General features: G+C 41.4%; 1 protein-coding gene across 1 annotated transcript in view; it reads left to right on the plus strand.

The window, feature by feature from the left end:
• The window catches only part of OVCH2 (ovochymase 2), a 43,771-nt gene that overhangs the window by 10,323 nt on the left and 15,437 nt on the right, over nt 1-18,011 (plus strand). The window contains 6 exon segments of the mRNA XM_067751668.1: nt 89-176; nt 303-427; nt 1,198-1,338; nt 1,714-1,844; nt 4,573-4,666; nt 5,192-5,323. Of these exon segments, the coding sequence (XP_067607769.1) occupies nt 89-176; nt 303-427; nt 1,198-1,338; nt 1,714-1,844; nt 4,573-4,666; nt 5,192-5,323 (711 nt within the window).

Below are 18,011 nucleotides of genomic sequence, written 5' to 3' on the forward strand. Positions count from 1 at the left end.
CCAGTGTCTGTACAGGTTCTGGGGGAAAAGGGCTCTTGTGGCTATAGCCATCACTGTTAGCGCTGATTCGCGTGGCTTTCCCTCCCAGCCTCATGCAGTGAGCAGGACCCTGTGATCAGAGCATCAGAAGGGGAGCTGCACTTCCCAGAAAGCCCCTTCCTGTATTAGAGCAAGCAGTGAGTAGCCCCCGCTGGCTCCCCTGCCCTTGACTCCCACCTCGAGTTTGACTCTGCCCCACTCATTGGACTGTGACAGTCGCTTTCCATCTAGAAATAATATCCTCTCAATGTAGCTACCTTCAGACTGTGTGTCTGGACCCTGTTTGTACCAGAGGGAATGCACGTGCTCCTCAATTTTTCCCACTTCGATGCAGAGTCTTGTCACCACAATTACCTGTCAATGTATTCTTTAGAAGACACACTTATTGGTGAGTGGATTTTCACATTGTCGAATGGACACTAGTGCTAGGAGGACTTAATGGGGCCTGGTTACGATATGTCTGGCCCTGAGGCATCTATAAGTACCGCACTTCCTGTCTCCAATTTTGAGACTTAGAATTGACAGTGGAAAGGAACAAAATCTGAGCCTGTGTGAGGGCTGTAAGGGCCACAGTGCAATTCACTTACAGCATCTGCTGCCCATGGAAACAGGCTTCCTAGACTCATTTGCCAGACCTGGAGCCCATCAGGAGTAAAATGTAGACATATAGCAGTGCCCCTTGGGGCCTCCTGGGCAGAATGCTGCTCTCCTACGCGTGAAAATGACCATTACCCGCCTCGTCCAGTTCAGAAGGAAGATGCCAACAGATAGCCACAAGGAGGAGATAAAGGTTACTTATACAAGAAACAGAAATGCAGGAGTGTTTCTGTGGTTCTAAACTGCAGGTGATTTTGCCCACCCCCTCCCTCCCCCAGGAGACACTTAGCAATGTCTTAGAAGCGTTTTTGGTTATCACAACGAGAGGGAATGTTACTGGCATCCAGTGGGTAGAGGCCAGGATTGCTGCAAAACATCCTACAATGTGCAGGACAGCCTGAACACCAAGAACGTTCCAGTTCAAAATGTCAGTAGTGCTGAGGTTGAGAAACCCTGATTTAGACAAGCCTGCACTATCATGAAAGTTCAGTTCCCCATAAGTCTTTTCATGGGTGCTGTTTTCTAGGCTCTGAACCAAAACGCTTCATTCTTACATTGCAGGGAAATTCTGTGGGAACAGCCTGGCTTCATCGGTTCTCGTTGGCTCCAACGCTATAAGGCTGAGGTTCACCTCTGATGCCACAGACTGTGCTGTTGGGTTTAATCTCACGTATAAAGCTCTTAAACCAAACTACCTTCCTGGTAAAACCGTTTGCTCTTATCACACACTATGACTTCCTTTTGCAGAAATTGAGGACCCATAGGAATGAGATGAGGGGTAGGGAGCCCCCCCACCCAAGGCCTACTGAGCTCCATAGCAGAGAGGAGCTCAAGGCAAGTGAGATGCAGGTGCAGGGGCTCCTTCTGCAGTCCTGCTAAAGCGTGTTTGTCGCCTACCCAAGTGAGCTGAGAGGGCCTGATGAGTTCTCGGGAACCAGCGCGCAGACCTCCCCCTTCTTGATGGCTCTGCCTTAAGAGTCAGTTCAGGCATCACTCGTGGGAGACACAAGGGGGAAAACAGAGGATCCCTCTGTGCGCGGTGATGCCATTGTTTGGACGTTCTCCCTTGTGTTGCAGAGTCAGGCTGCAGCTCCTTAACTATCCTTTTTGAAGAAGGCCTCATACAGAGTCTTCACTATCCTGAAGACTACAGCAACATGGCCAGCTGCAACTGGGTTTTTCAAGCCCCCTAACATCACCTCGTTAAGGTACTGACCCTGGTTACCCTTACCTTGCTGAGGATCTCCAGAGAATCGCTCGCATAAACACCATGAGGGCAGACGTTTTATCTGGTGTATCTGCTGCTGTATCCCTAGTACCTAGAATAGAACCTAGCACCTGGCACACAAGGTTCTTGATAAATATTATTGATACTGGTTGACTAACAGACTAGCCTATTCTCTACTGTAACTACCCACACTTACCGCTAGGTGGCAACTGTGTGCTTTACATTTTGTTGAAATGTGGCCTTAATCTTTGTACCAGGTAACTTGTTTCATCAGTGTCTAGTCCTTTCTAGGAACAAGCATTTCTTCCTTATTAATTAAACTGCTAACAAAACAGTTTGTGGAGAGTGGATAACAAAAGTGCAGTGCAGAACAGTTTCAGGGACTGGCATAAGGTATAGCAGGAGGGGTGGTGGAAGGCGAGGCTGAGATGGAAGCATGGAGGGCTTTGAATGTCAGGATACAGAGTGTATTCAGCCTTTGATTCGCGGTGTTTGTGGCCATTTGTGTATTTGTTCAGTTAACACTAGTGGGCCATCTGCAGAAATGCCTTCAGGTAGATGACACTGCAGTCAGGGTGACGTTGGAATTAGGCATTATTTAGAAGTCTTTCTCTTAAAATAATAATTGAAAGCAAGAGAGTATATGGAGACGAAGTAAACTATAAAATAACGGGTAAGGAGTAAGAGTGAACAAGACCTCAAAGTTCTTGTATATTTAAGAGGCCAAAAGAGATCTGAGACCCAGGAATAGAACCAAATTGGTGCAGTGTTATGACAGTCCAGAGAATGAAGCCTTTAATTCAAAACACAAAACAAAACAAACAAACAAACAAAAAGTTATGGCCAATAGGTTGGATTTCCCACAGCAAGTTAGAGTTTAAAGAGAAAGAGGACCCCCTCCCTCCCTCCCTCCCTCCCTTCCTTCCTTCCTTCCATTCTCTCTCTCTTTCTTGGTAGATCTTGATCTCCTTCCTTCTTTCTCTCTTCCTTCTGCAGAGAAACCATTGTACAGCTCTGAAACCTTTTGTTCTATTCAAATGTGCTTTTAAATGTTAACAAAGTAAAAAGACAAAACTTTTTTGAAAAATAAAGAGAGGGAGAACTAAGCACCCGTTATACAGTCCCCACCTCATCCCCCAATAAAAAGGTAGAAGAGTTGGGATGGACAATTGAACAGTAGAGAGGAGGTGCGGGAGGTGTCATCTGAAAGGTCAAGTGAAATCAGATGTTAGGTGCAGAAACAAGATCACACAGGAGAAGGAGACACAGAGTAAGTGAGACAAGTGTAGCTGTTGTCTTTCTAAAAGTTTCTGAAACCCAAACAGAGTCAAGGCAGACAGTTCAGGACGAAGCAGGATTAAGGGAAACTGTGTTACTGACAGGAGAAAATCTTAAGTATGAGCGTACGCCTGGAAGGAGGAAGAAGACAAAATTTAGTTGAAAATCTGAACAAATCAGAGCTAGAAGTGATTCAAAAGCATCTATGCAATAAAATACACTGAGTGCTGTGCATCCGTGAAAAGATGCACTCACACTGGGCCAGTGACAGCATCAGCCTGCAGGACCCACCCGGGACGGTCATTTGTAAGTTGGTAGGACAAGTCGTAACTATGTGCACACCATTTGACTCGAAGAGAAAAGGGTCTTTTTAAAATTATTATTATTATTCATGAATTTTATTGCTCTACAAGTTCTGTTTACCAACTTCAAACATTTTAAATTCTAAATTTTAAATATTATTGATACTAAAGGAACAGGTATATCTGACTTTTAGAAATATTTTAAGTTTTCTTGTAAGTTATTTATTATAGGCATTCTAGATCCCCTGTGATGGAAATTTCTGGTTTAAAAAAGATTTATGGGGGCTTCCCTGGTGACGCAGTGGTTGAGAGTCTGCCTGCCGATGCAGGGGACACGGGTTCGTGCCCCGGTCCGGGAAGATCCCACATGCCGCGGAGCGGCTGGGCCCGGGAGCCATGGCCGCTGAGCCTGCACGTCCGGAGCCTGTGCTCCGCAACAGGAGAGGCCACAACAGTGAGAGGCCCGCGTACCACAAAAAAACCCAAAAAACAAACAAACAAACAAGAAGATTTATGTAATTTTCTTAAAACCCTTTCCATAAGACACAATGGTCAGAGTAACCAAAAAGGGTCTGTTTCCAGAAAGTATCCCAGTAGGGGTTTAAGAAATGTTTGAACGGATCCTGTTTCTGACACGTCTCCTCCTCCCCATGTCTCGTTCACCATGAATCATCCTTTCCTTCCACTTCTGTCCTAGCCGCGCAGGCCTGTCTCTTTTGCCAAGTGCTCGGGCTCCATTGAATCCGCATCATTTGTGTATAAACAATCTAAGCTGCTACCTCATCATTTCTATCTCCCACTGCTCCTCTCAGTTAGTCAGGGCTATCAGATTGCTCAAATGTTGTTCTTTGCTCCTCCAAGGAGGAAACTGGGGAGCTCAAATATTTGCACGTTTCCCCACCCTTCTGTTCAGCCTGTAATTGGGTGCTTAGATGTTTCAGAGGGTTTGGGAGCCTGGGGTTTAGCATCATTTCCTAAGTCATGTAACCCGCTCATGAATGCCCCGTTACATTTCTCATCTAAGGTCATGCTGTAGAGCGAGTTGAACAATCCAATTTCCTCTCCTTGATCAAAATGGGGTAATACGTTCATATTGTTTACTCTGGATGTAACATGGAGTCTTCTCAGCTTTCCTTTCAGAACCTGGAAGCAGAAGAAAGTGGAGATTGCACTTCCGACTATGTGAGCATGCACAGGGATGTAGAAAGGAAGAAAGAAATAGGTTTGTGTTCCCTGGGAGCCTCGGCTTCCCTGGTTTGCATTTGGACCCAGTCCTTCTTGGGACTCCTTTTAGGGAATGTGGCTCAATGTTCCTTCATTCCCCTGCACCATCTCCATCACTTCCTATGCTCTCACCACCTCTCCTCCTTCTCCACCATCAGGGGCGGGAAGAGCTTCAGGGAGAATCGAAGAAGAACGATTTGATCAGAAAATGTGGAAGGCTCACAATGAACTAGGGGTGAGAGGGGAAAGTGACATTGAAATAAGCCCTGTGGCTGGAACAACTTCCCTTAGTGGCATTCCCAGTGGGAGTGTTTGGGAGATAAACAGAATTGAAATGTTGACGGGGTTAAATACACAGTACAGAGGAGCACTCTGCCTTTCTATTTTGGAAATGAATTGTGACATACACTGGAAAGGTTTATTTCTTAACAGTTACCTGAAGGACAATTGTTTTCTTCTATCCAATGCCACGTCTGTTTGCTGGGCCCTTGACCATGTCATGCCGGGGCTGGGCTTGAACCAGCTCCACTGTGTGGCTTTGTTGTCCCCGCCCCTGTGGTGAGCATCTCCAGGGTGATGTCCGTCAGCTTCCAGTCCGATGAAAACATGACCTTCAGAGGCTTCCAGGCTACAGTCTCCTTCGTTCCTCAAACAGGTAAGAAGATTGAGGCCCCAACTCCTCAGGTCTCAAGTCTCATCCTCCTGCTGTGGTAAAAAGGGCAGCATTTAGAGACCAGCATGGATATAATCAACTCATGATTCACTGAATCTATGAATCCTGAACCACTGCTCCTGGGGAAATACAGAGTTGGGGGCCTCTCAGCCTCTGCTTTTATGTGGGTTTCTGTTTCAAGTCACCTTATTTAATATACATTGCTGATTCATTAACACTGAACTCATGGTCAATACCACTATAACTCACGCCTGCACGGAGCTGGTCCATCACGTGTATTTTCTCTCTAAGGCACAACCCAGGCTTTTTGCCCTTTTAGAAACACTAGATGGCATTTCAGCACTATGTTTAGGGCCATTGCGAACAGCAAAATCGCCAACAGAAAGCCCCAAAATGTAAAAAGCAAAACAAAGAGGGGCGCTAACAGACCGCAGGAAGGACGCTTGTTTATAGTGTGAGAGCTGAAACAAGACGGCAGAGTGTGGCCTCACGAGACCTCAGCCAGGACACGTGATCAGGTGACTCAAATTTTCCACTGCTCTGCATATGTCCATGAATGACCGTGAAAGCACCATGAGTATTGGTTTTGAGTTAACAAACGTTAGCGAGTAGGTGAATTCAAAAATACAGAATCCGTGAAGAATGAAGATCAGCTGTATGTCTGAATCTTGGCCTGTCCTTACTAGAAGTGTGATCTAAGTGTCATCTAGGATTCATCCTCCTCAGTCTTACAACGGGAGAATAATACATGCCCGGTAAAGATGTAGTGAGGCTTAAATCAGATGATGTGTATTGGGCCACAAGCAAGTGTGTGTGTGTGTGTGTGTGACACAGAGAGAGGCTCAGAAATGTGAAGTATCTTCACCAACCCCCAGTCCCTAGACACTTGAAGACACAGCTTCCTTCCAAGCTCTCACACCCCATGAGCACTCTGTCCAAATCCTACAAAGCCAGTTACTGGCTTCTCAAGTTGTTCATTCTTATTGGATGGTAAACAGCTGCTAATGGGAAAGCCAGGTTATGGTTAAAATACTCCACTTTCCAGTTCAAATACCCATAGAGTCTAACTGGCTGAGATGTCCCAGAATTCTAACAATAATAATTTTTGATAAATCCCAAACATTGGCCTTGTTTGTGTGAGCTGAGCAGCTATATCATGCTTATACCCAGATTTTTACATCTCCGGATTAGAGAATGAATCAGTGTTTCTGGGGACATGGGATGTACTACCTGAAGAATCCAGTGCTTCTGGTAAGCTGTTTTGGAGAAAGTCACTACCAGAAGTATACAGATTTTATTACTCTTGGTTCAACCAAGAACCCCAAAAAGATATATTGGGGTTTTAACCTCCAGTACCTAAGGTCACATTCTGTGACCTTTTTTGGAGATAGAGTGTTTACAAAGGCAAGCAAGTTAAAATGCTGTCATTAGTGTGGGCCCTAATCCAGTACGACTGGTGTCCTTATAAAAGGGGAAATTTGGAGAGAGAGACACGCACACACGGAGAACATCATACGGACATGAAGGCAGAGATGGGAGTGATACATCATGTGTGAACCAAAGAATGCTAAAGATTGCCAGCAAACCACCAGAAGCTAGAGGAGAGGCGTGGAGTGGATTCTCCATCACCACCCTCAGGAGGGATCGACCTGCCCAACACCTTGATCCTGGACCTCGAGGCTCCAGAACTGTGACACAATACATTTTTGTCTTCTAAGCCACCCTGTTTGTGATATTTTGTTACAGCCTGCCTAGCAAGCTAATACACCAGGAATTGGCTTACACGATTGTGGGAGCTGACTAAGCAAGTCAGTCCATAAGGCAAGCAGGCAGAAAGGGAAGGTCACAGGACCCTGGAATTCCACAGGCATGGGCTGAGGCCATTCTCCACAAGCAGAATTTCTTCTCTCTGGGGGAAGCTTCCACACTGCTTTCAAGGCCTTTCCAACTAATGACGTCAGGGCCACCCAGATGATCCAGAATGATCTTCCTTACCTAAAGTCAGTGATGAGGGACTTTCATTACATATGCAAAATCCCTTCATAGCAACATCTAGACTAACGTTTGATTGAATAACCGGGGGCTGTAACCTGGCCAAGTTGCCGCATCACGAAAGCCATCACATAGAGCTGGATGGGATGTGGTCACTGTCCCTTTTGCTCAAAGCAACCCCAAAATATTTTCGGTCACAGAATCAAAATTCCCATCTTGAGTGATTCATTCAGTAGGGATGGCTAAATAGTGTGCCAGGTTGTGGTCTGACTCACCAGAGCCATCCGCTGGAAAAGAAGTGAGTGAACCGCTATGTCTTCACATTGGTGAGCATTGAGGAGCGCTGGGCTTTCTCTTTTCCTTGTTTCCTCCGTGACATCCACTGACAAGGAAGCTTTCAGAGTTTGCCATTTTGATCGTTTGTCAAGAGAAAGATCAAGCACCTAATTTTTAATTATTAAAAAATTTTTTTAGTTTTACAAATTATCTGACACGTAGAACACAAAGTAATAGAGAACGTAGAAGAGGAGTATTCCTTTTAATGAGGAAGGATAGAAGCCGTCTGAGTCTTTTTGTTGTTGCTTCTTGGACCTCAGGATGCGTATATATCCTGGGAAGAAACTGTAAAGTGTGTCTGCGGTGGTTCCTGTTCTTGGCCACCAGGGGGCGATATATTCAGCAGAGCCATTTCTCTCAGTACCTGCCAAGGAGTCTCATTACAACACTTGGCTAGATTTATTGGTCATTTTATCCCACAGCACCTACCATAGTGCCCAGAACACAGGCGATGCCACATAAATATTTGATGAATCAAACTAATCCAGAAATAGCTCCTGGTGTGAAAGCTCAACAAGAGGAATTTTCCTGATTCCCTCTCCCTGAACTCACACCTACTTTAGGGCCTTCTTCCCTTATACAAATACACATAAAAACTTAAGGACAAGAACAGGAATTTACATGTGTCCTGTTTTAAATAGCACACCTAACCTGGATTCCTTGAATCATTCAGTAAGTAATTTTGTCCTTCCTTCGCTTTTTATTTGGAAATTTTGCAAATCTACAGAACAGATGGAAGAATAATACAATGAACACCTGTTTATCCTTCACCTATATTCCTCAGTTGTTGACAACCCATCACACTGGCTTGGTACTGATTTGGTGTCCTCTCTGGACAAATCTCTGTACCAGAGACCAGGGAGTGGGGGAGGCAGGATACAAAGAGGAACAGGATAGGTACTAACCTATATTCGAGGAATTTATATCCTAATAATGAAGCTTATATGTACAGATAGAGAGTAGATTTATGTAAAACTAAGAGCCTTCAAGACTAATATATGGTGTTAGATGTCAGGATAGCAGTTACGCTTTGCAGGAGCAGTGACTGGACTGGGCTCCTGAAGTGTCTTCTGAGATTCTGCTAGTCTGATCTGGGTTCTGGTTGTACTTCTTGGAAAAACATTCAAAGTATTTTATTGCTTGAGTATTTTTCTGTGTGTATGTTATACTTTAATAAAATTGACAACAAAAGGGGAAATGTGCACAGAAAAACACAATACAAGAAAATACTGAAATAACTTCTGAGATGATTAGGACACCGGTGTTTGACTGGGGCCCACAAAGATAAATAGGATGTCAACGTTATTCCCAACACTGTGAGGAACCCTGGGATGGTTTTGGCTAGGGGAGTGACATGATCAAAACAAGTGCTCTTTGGTGGTTAATTTGGGAGTGGGAGGAGGACAGGGAAAGCTGAACCCCAGGGAGAGTAGTCCAGGTGAGCAATGTTGAAGACCCAAGCCCAAAGGTAGGAGATGGATGCAAGATATTTTGTGAATATAGGATCTAAAGTGTTTGGTGAGTAGATAATTGAGGCAAAAAAGAGGGGGGGAAGTCAAGGGTGGGCTTGATGTGTTACTCTTGGGTGAAACATCCATTTCTTTCTCTCTCTATATGTATATATATAAATCTCTCTAGAATACAATAAGCATTTCTCATTATTCCCAGGTGTCTATTAGAGTTTCCAGCACAAGGGAGATGCTCAGACCTGGACTTGACGGTGAGGAGGACCCATGGGTAACGAAGATATGCCTTCTTGGCCCCCTTCCAGGTGGGCTCTGTGGAGCCACTTCCCCTCCCACTTCCAGATCCCTTTCCAGCCAGACTGTGGGAGGCAGGAGGCCAACAGTCGCTCTTGGTCATAGCAGGTCAGTGTGCAGATTGCCACCAAGCATCTCTGGGAAACCTGGGTAGCCACCCATGCTCATTGCTTCACCAATATGTAAGTACACCCAGGGAGTGGAACATGGTGAGAGCTCGTGGTTTAAGTTGGCTGATCATTAATTCTTCATCTGCCACCTCTGACATCCATCAGGGTCTGCTGCTGCTTCCCCATTCAACCACCATCATGGGCAATCCGCCTCCCCAGCGAGAACGTGAGTTCCTTGAGTGCTCAGGAAATTTCTACCCCCTCACCTTGAGTTTCTAGTATATTTTAATTAAACATGAGGCTGGTGGTTGGATAGAGATACACTTATTTTATCATATCTTCGTTCCTAGGATTTTTAAATCAGAAATGAATATTGAATTTTGTGAAATACTTTGAGCATCTGTTGAAATGATTGATTCTCTCCTTTGACTTATTAGTATATTAAATCTGTATTAATAGATTTCCTAACATTCCTACATCCCTGAATCCCACTTAGACATGGTACATTCGTCTTTCAATGTACTGCTGGGCTCTTTTACTAATATTTCACTTAGATTTTTGCATCAACATTCATGACTGAAATTGACTTATAGCGGAGGTTCTCGAAATGTGATCTGGAGACCGCTGGGGATCTCCAAGATCCTTTTAGGGGAGACCCCCTAAAAGATCAAAACGATTTTCATAGTAATACTAAGACATTATTATCCCCTTTTACTCTCATTCACTCACCAGTATGCAGTAGAGTTTTCCAGAGACTATATAACATGTGATATCTCAACAGATTGCGTGTAAAAGGCAGATAGGAAATCCCATCTGTCTTCTGTTTAGCCAGACATTAAATGGTTTTGAAAAAATGTGAAACAGTGCCAGTCTTATTTAAAGTTTTTATTTTCGAAGACGTAGTTACTTGAATACATGTCATTATGTATTAACTTAATGGTTTTATTATGGTTATCTTAAATAAATTAATATATAATCTAAAAAACTTTTGCTTTAAGTTCTAGTATGTTAACTATTGGTAAATATTACTCACATAAACAAAAGCTCTTTAGGATTTTCAGTGATTTTTTTTTCAAAGTGTAAAGATGTCCTTAGACCCAAAATTTGAGAACCGCTGGCTATAGTTTTCTTTTTGTCGTCTGCCTCCGTCAGACTTTGGTATCAGTGCTCTTCATGAAAAGAACTCGAGAGCTCTCCTTTTTTTTTTAAATTGAGGTATAATTGACATGTAACATATTAGTTTCAGGTGTACAATAAAATGATTTGATATTTGTATTTTTGCTAAATGATCGCTGCAATAAGCGTAGTCATCTTCCACCACCACGCACAGTTACAATTGGTTTTCCTTGTGATGAGAATTTTTAAGATCTACTCTCAGCAACTTTCTCTTAGAGCTTTCCTTCTTTTCTTTTTCCTTCTGTATGCTTTGCATAAATTTATAACGGGGGAATAATAACTAATGATGTCATGTGATTACATATACTAAACATCTTGTTTAGTTCCTTTCTTGTTACTGGTTTTTAGGTTTAAAATTTTCACCTTCACTCAATTTTGACAATTTATAATCTCCTAGTGATAGCTATAACACTCAGATTTTCCTACTAATTGCTTTGTGCTGTGCAAAACATTTCCTTATATACTTTTGTGATCTTTGCTACTTTTCCAATTTTGTATATTTTTAAAATCTTAAAAAAAATTAGACTAGCTAGTATCATCATTTTATAGAGTTTTTATTTTAGAAAACAGTTAATTTTTGTAATGGCCCTATTTTTCTGGCTACACCCTATTGAGTCACTTCAGCTGACCCAGACAGGCAGGCTGACCAGGGACTGGGGACCGTGACTCTGAGATATTTCCTGCAGATGATGGACAGGCACAGCTATAACCCATGTTGACACTAGAATGCAACTGCGAGACTTGTTTATGTTCCCCTTAGAGCTCTTTTTTTTAAATTGTGATTTACTTTTCCCCATTTTTTTAAACATCTTTATTGGAGTATAATTTCTTTACAATGGTGTGTTAGTTTCTGCCTTATAACAAAGTGAATCAGCTATACATATACATATATCCCCATATCTCCTCCCTCTTGTGTCTCTCTCCCACCCTCCCTATCCCACCCCTCTAGGCAGTCACAAAGCACCGAGCTGATCTCCCTGTGCTATGCGGCTGCTTCCCACTAGCTATCGATTTTACCTTTGGTAGTGTATATATGTCCGTGCCACTCTCTCACTTCATCCCAGCTTACCTTTCCCCCTCCCCGTGTCATCGAGTCCATTCTCTACGTCTGTGTCTTTATTCCTGTCCTGCCCCTAGGTTCTTCAGAACCTTTTTTTTTTTTTTTTTTAGATTCTATATATATATATATGTGTTAGCATACAGTATTTGTTTTTCTCTTTCTGACTTACTTCACTCTGTATGACAGACTCTAGGTCCATCAAACTCACTACAAATAACTCAATTTTGTTTCTTTTGGTGGCTGAGTAATATTCCATTGTATATATGTGCCACATCTTCTTTATTCACCTGTCGATGGACACTTAGGTTGCTTCCATGTCCTGGCTTTTGTAAATAGACCTGCAATGAACATTGTGGTACATTATGTGGTACATAATTTTTGAATTATGGTTTTCTCAGGGTATATGCCCAGTAGTGGGATTTCTGGGTTGTATGGTAGTTCTATTTTTAGTTTTTTAAGGAACCTCCATACTGTTCTCCATAGTGGCTGTATCAATTTACATTCTCACCCACAGTGCAAGAGGGTTCCCTTTTGTCCACACCCTCTCCAGCATTTATTGTTTGCAGATTTTTTTGATGGTGGCCATTCTGACTGGTGTGAGGTGATACCTCATTGTAGCTTTGATTTGCATTTCTCTAACGATTAGTGATGTTGAGCATCCTTTCATGTGTTTGTTGGCAATCTGTATATCTTCTTTAGAAAAATGTCTATTTAGATCTTCTGCCCATTTTTGGATTGGATTTTTGGATTGTTTTTTGATATTGAGTTGCATGAGCTGCTTGTAGATTTTGGAGATTAATCCGTTGTCAGTTGCTTCATTTGTAGATATTGTCTCCCATTCTGAGGGTTGTCTTTTCTTATTTATGTTTTCCTTTGCTGTGCAAAAGCTTTTAAGTTTCATTAGGTCCCATTTATTTTTGTTTTTATTTCCATTTGTCTAGGAGGTGGGTCAGAAAGGATCCTGCTGTGATATATGTCATAGAGTGTTCTGCCTATGTTTTCCTCTAAGAATTTTATAGGGTCTGGCCTTACATTTAGGTCTTTAATCCATTTTGAGTTTATTTTGGGGCATGGTGTTAGGGAGTGTTCTAATTTCATTCGTTTATATGTAGCTGTCCAGTTTTCCCAGCACCACGTATTGAAGAGACTGTCTTTTCTCCACTGTATATTCTTGCCTCCTTTATCAAAAATAAGGTGACCATATATGCATGGGTTTATCTCTGGGCTTTCTATCCTGTTCCATTGATCTATATTTCTGTTTTTGTGCCAGTACCATACTGTCTTGATTACTGTAGCTTTGTAGTGTAGTCTGAAGCCAGGGAGCCTGACTCCTCTAGCTCTGTTTTTCTTTCTCAAGATTGCTTTGGCTATTCGGGGTCTTTTGTGTTTCCATACAAATTGTGAAATTTTTTGTGCTAGTTTTGTGAAACATGCCATTGGTACTTTGATAGGGATTACATTGAATCTGTAGTTTGCTTTCGGTAGTATAGTCATTTTCACAGTGTTGATTCTTCCAATCCATGAATATGGTATACCTCTGCATCTATCTGTATCATCTTTAATTTCTTTCATCAGTGTCTTATAGTTTTTTGCATACAGATCTTTTGTCTCCTTAGATAGGTTTATTCCTAGGTATTTTATTCTTTTTGTTGCAATGGTAAATGGGAGTGTTTCCTTAATTTCTCTTTCAGATTTTTATCATTAGTGTATAGGAATGCAAGTGTTTTCTGTGCATTAATTTTGTATCCTGCTACTTTACCAAATTCATTGATTAGCTCTAGTAGTTTTCTGGTAACATCTTTAGGATTCTCTATGTATAGTATCATGTCATCTGCAAACGGTGACAGCTTTACTTCTTCTTTTCCGGTTCGAATTCCTTTTATTTCCTTTTCTTGTCTGATTGCTGTGGCTGAAACTTCCAACACTATGTTGAATAATAGTTGTGAGAGTGGACAACCTTGACTTGTTCCTGATCTTAGAGGAAATGATTTCAGTTTTTCACCATTGAGGATGATGTTGGCTATGGCTTTGTCAGATATAGCCTTTATTATATTGAGATAAGTTCCCTCTGTGCCTACTTTATGGAGGGTTTTTATCATAAGTGGGTGTTGAATTTTGTCAAAAACTTTTACTGCATCTGTTGAGATGATCATATGGTTTTTCTCCTTCAATTTGTTAATATGGTGTATCACATTGATTGATTTACATATATTGAAGAATCTTGCATTCCTGGGATAAACCCCACTTGATCATGGTGTATGATCCTTTTAATGTGCTGTTGGATTCTGTTTGCTAGTATTTTGTTGAGGATTTTATATTCATAAGTGATGTTGGCCTGTAGTTTTCTTTCTTGTGACATCTTTTTCTGGTTTTGGTATCAGGGTGATGGTGGCCTCGTAGAATGAGTTTGAGAGTGTTCCTCCCTCCGCTATATTTTGGAAGTGTTTGAGAAGGGTAGGTGTTAGCTCTTCTCTAAATATTTGATAGAATTCACCTGTGAATCCATCTGGTCCTGGGCTTTTGTTTGTTGGAAGATTTTTAATCACAGTTTCAATTTCAGTGCTTGTGATTGGTCTGTTTATATTTTCTATTTCTTCCTGGTACAGTCTCAGAAGGTTGTGCTTTTGTAAGAATTTGTCCATTTCTTCCAGGTTGCCCATTTTATTGACATATAGTTGATTGTAGTAACCTCTCATTATCCTTTGTATTTCTGCAGTGTAAGTTGTTACTTCCCCTTTTTCGTTTCTAATTCTATTGATTTGAGTCTTCTCCCTTTTTTTCTTAATGAGTCTGGCTAATGGTTCATCAATTTTGTTTATCTTCTCAAAGAACCAGCTTTTAGTTTTATTGATCTTTGTTATTGTTTCCTTCATTTATTTCTGATCTGATCTTTATGATTTCTTTCCTTCTGCTAACTTTGGGGTTTTTTGTTCTTCTTTTTCTAATTGCTTTAGGTGTAAGTTTAGGTTGTTTATATGAGATGTTTCTTGTTTTTTGAGGTGCGATTGTATTGTTATAAACTTCCCTCTTAGAACTGCTTTTGCTGCATCCCTTAGGTTTTGGGTGGTCGTGTTTTCATTGTCACTTTTTTATAGTTCTTTTTTGATTTCCTCTTTGATTTCTTCAGTGATCTCTTGGTTATTTAGTAGTGTATTGTTTAGCGTCCATGTGTTTGTATTTTTTACAGATTTTTTCTGGTAATTTGTATCTAGTCTCATAGCGCTGTGGTCGGATAAGATACTTGATATGATTTCAGTTTTCTTAAATTTACTAAGGCTTGATTTGTGACCCAAGATATGATCTATCCTGGAGAATGTTGCATGAGCACTTGAGAAGAAAGGGTATTCTGTTGTTTCTGGATGGAATGTCCCATCAGTATCAATTAAGTCCATCTTGTTTAATGTATCATTTAAAGCTTGTGTTTCCTTATATATTTTCATTTTGGATGATCTGTGCATTGGTGAAAGTGGGGTGTTAAAGTCCCCTACTATGATTGTGTTACTGTCAATTTCCCCTTTTATGGCTGTTAGTATTTGCCTCATGTATTGAGGTGCTCCTATGTTGGGTGCATAAATATTTACAATTGTTATATCTTCTTCTTGGATTGATCCCTTGATCATCATGTAGTGTCCTTCTTTGTCTCTTGTAATAGTCTTTGTTTTAAAGTCTATTTTGTCTGATATGAGAATTGCTACTCCAGCTTTCTTTTGATTTCCGTTTGCATGGAATATCTTTTTCCATCCCCTCCCTTTCAGTCTGTACGTGTCCCTAGGTCTGAAGTGGGTCTCTTGTAGACAGCATATATATGGGTCTTGTTTTTGTATCCATTCAGCCAGTCTATGTCTTTTGGTTGGAGCATTTAATCCATTTACATTTAAGGTAATTATTGATATGTATGTTCCTATTACCATTTTCTTAATTGTTTTGGGTTTATTATTGTAGGTCTTTTCCTTCTCTTGTGTTTCCTGCCTAGAGAAGTTCCTTTAGCATTTGTTGTAAAGCTGGTTTGGTGGTGCTGAGTTCTCTTAGCTTTTGCTTGTCTGTAAAGTTTTTAATTTTTTATGTCGAATCTGAGTGAGATCCTTGCTGGGTAGAGTAATCTTGGTTGTAGGTTTTTTCCCTTTAATCACTTTAAATATGTCCTGCCAGTCCCTTCTGGCTTGCAGAGTTTCTGCTGAAAGATCAGGTGTTAACGTTATGGGGATTCCCTTGTATGTTATTTGTTGTTTTTCCCTTGCTTCTTTTAATATTTTTTCTTTGTATTTAATTTTTGATAGTTTGATTAATTTGTGTCTTGACATGTTTCTCCTTGTATTTATCTTGTATGGGTTTCTCTGCGCTTGCCTGACTTGATTGACTATTTCCTTTACCCTATTAGGGAAGTTTTCAACTATAATCTCTTCAAATATTTTCTCAGTCCCTTTCTTTTTCTCTTCTTCTTCTGGGACCCCTATAATTCGAATGTTGGTGCGTTTAATGTTATCCCAGAGGTCTCTGAGACTGTCCTCAATTCTTTTCATTCTTTTTTCTTTATTCTGCTCTGTGGTAGTTATTTCCACTCTTTTATCTTCCAGGTCACTTATCCATTCTTCTGCCTTGGTTATTCTGCTGTTGATTCCTTCTAGAGAATTTTAAATTTCATTTATTGTGTTGTTCATCATTGTTTGTTTGCTCTTTAGTTCTTCTAGGTCCATGTTAAACATTTCTTATATTTTCTCCATTCTGTTTCCATGATTTTGGTTCATCTTTACTATCATGACTCTGAATTCTTTTTCCGGTAGACTGCCTATTTCCTCTTCATTTGTTTGGTCTGGTGGGTTTTTACCTTGTTCCTTCATCTGCTGTTTGTTTCTTTGTCTTCTCATTTCACTTAACTTACTGTTTGGGGTCTCCTTTTCACAGGCTGCAGTTCGTAGTTCCTGTTGCTTTTGGTGTCTGCCCCCAGTGACTAAGGTTGGTTCAGTGGGTTGTGGAGGTTTCCTGGTGGAGGGGACTGGTGCCTGTGTTCTGGTGGATGAGGCTGGATCTTGTCTTTCTGGTGGGCAGAACCTCGTCTGGTGGTGTGTTTCGGGGTGTCTGTGAACTTATTATGATTTTAGGTAGCCTCTTTGCTAATGTGGTCCTGTCTTGCTAGTTGTTTGGCATGGGGCATCCAGCACTGGAGCATGCTGGCCATTGAATGGAGCTGAGTCTTGGCATTGAGATGGAGATCTCTGGGAGAGCTCTTGCCATTTGTTATTACATGGAGCCGGGAGGTCTCTGGTGGACCAGTGTCCTGAACTCAGCTTTCCCACCTCAGAGGCAGAGGTCTGACATGCAGCCAGAGCACCAAGACACTGGCAGCCACACAGCTGAGAAGAAAAGGAAGAAAAAATGAAAGAAAGAAAGAAAGAAAGAGAGAAAGAAACAGAGAGAGAGAGAGGGAGGGAGGGAGGGAGGGAGGAAGGAAGGAAAATAAAACAAAATAAAATAAAATAAAAAGGTATTAAAAGAAAAAAATTTTTAAATTGTTAAAAATTAAAATGTAATCAAAAGAAAGAAAGAAGAGAGCAACCAAACCAAAAAACAAAGCCACCAATGATAAAAAGCGCTAAAAACTATACTAAAATACAAAAACAAAAAAGGACAGATAGAACCCTAGGACAAATGGTAAAAGCAAAGCTGTACAGACAAAATCACATGAAGAAGCAAACACATACACACTCACCAAAAGAGAAAAAGGAAAAAAATATATGTATCTATATATAGAGAAAAAGGAAGAGAGCAACCAAATCAATAAACAAATCTACCAATGATATTAAGCTCTAAATAGTAAACTAAGTTAAACATAAAACTAGACAGATTAGGTGCAGAAAGCAAACCCCAAGTCTGCAGTTGCTCCCAAAGTCCACCGCCTCAGTTTTGGGGTGATTCATTGTCTATTCAGGTATTCCACAGGTGCAGGTACATCAAGTTGATGGTGGAGATTTAATCCACTGCTCCTGAGGCTGCTGGGAGAAATTTCCTTTGTTCTCACAGCTCCCAGGGTTCAGTTTTGGATTTGGCCCCGCCTCTACATGTAGGTCACCTGAGGGTGTCTGTTCACGCCCAGACAGGATGGGGTTAAAGTAGCAGCTGATTAGGGAGCTGTGGCTCATTCAGGCCGGGGGGAGGGAGGGGTACGGAGTGCGGGGCGAGCCTGCGTCGGCAGAGGCCGGCGTGACGTTGCACCAGCCTGAGGCACCCTGTGTGTTCTC

The sequence above is a fragment of the Pseudorca crassidens genome, chromosome 9 (genome assembly GCF_039906515.1).
Source record: "Pseudorca crassidens isolate mPseCra1 chromosome 9, mPseCra1.hap1, whole genome shotgun sequence".
Lineage (NCBI taxonomy): Eukaryota > Metazoa > Chordata > Mammalia > Artiodactyla > Delphinidae > Pseudorca > Pseudorca crassidens.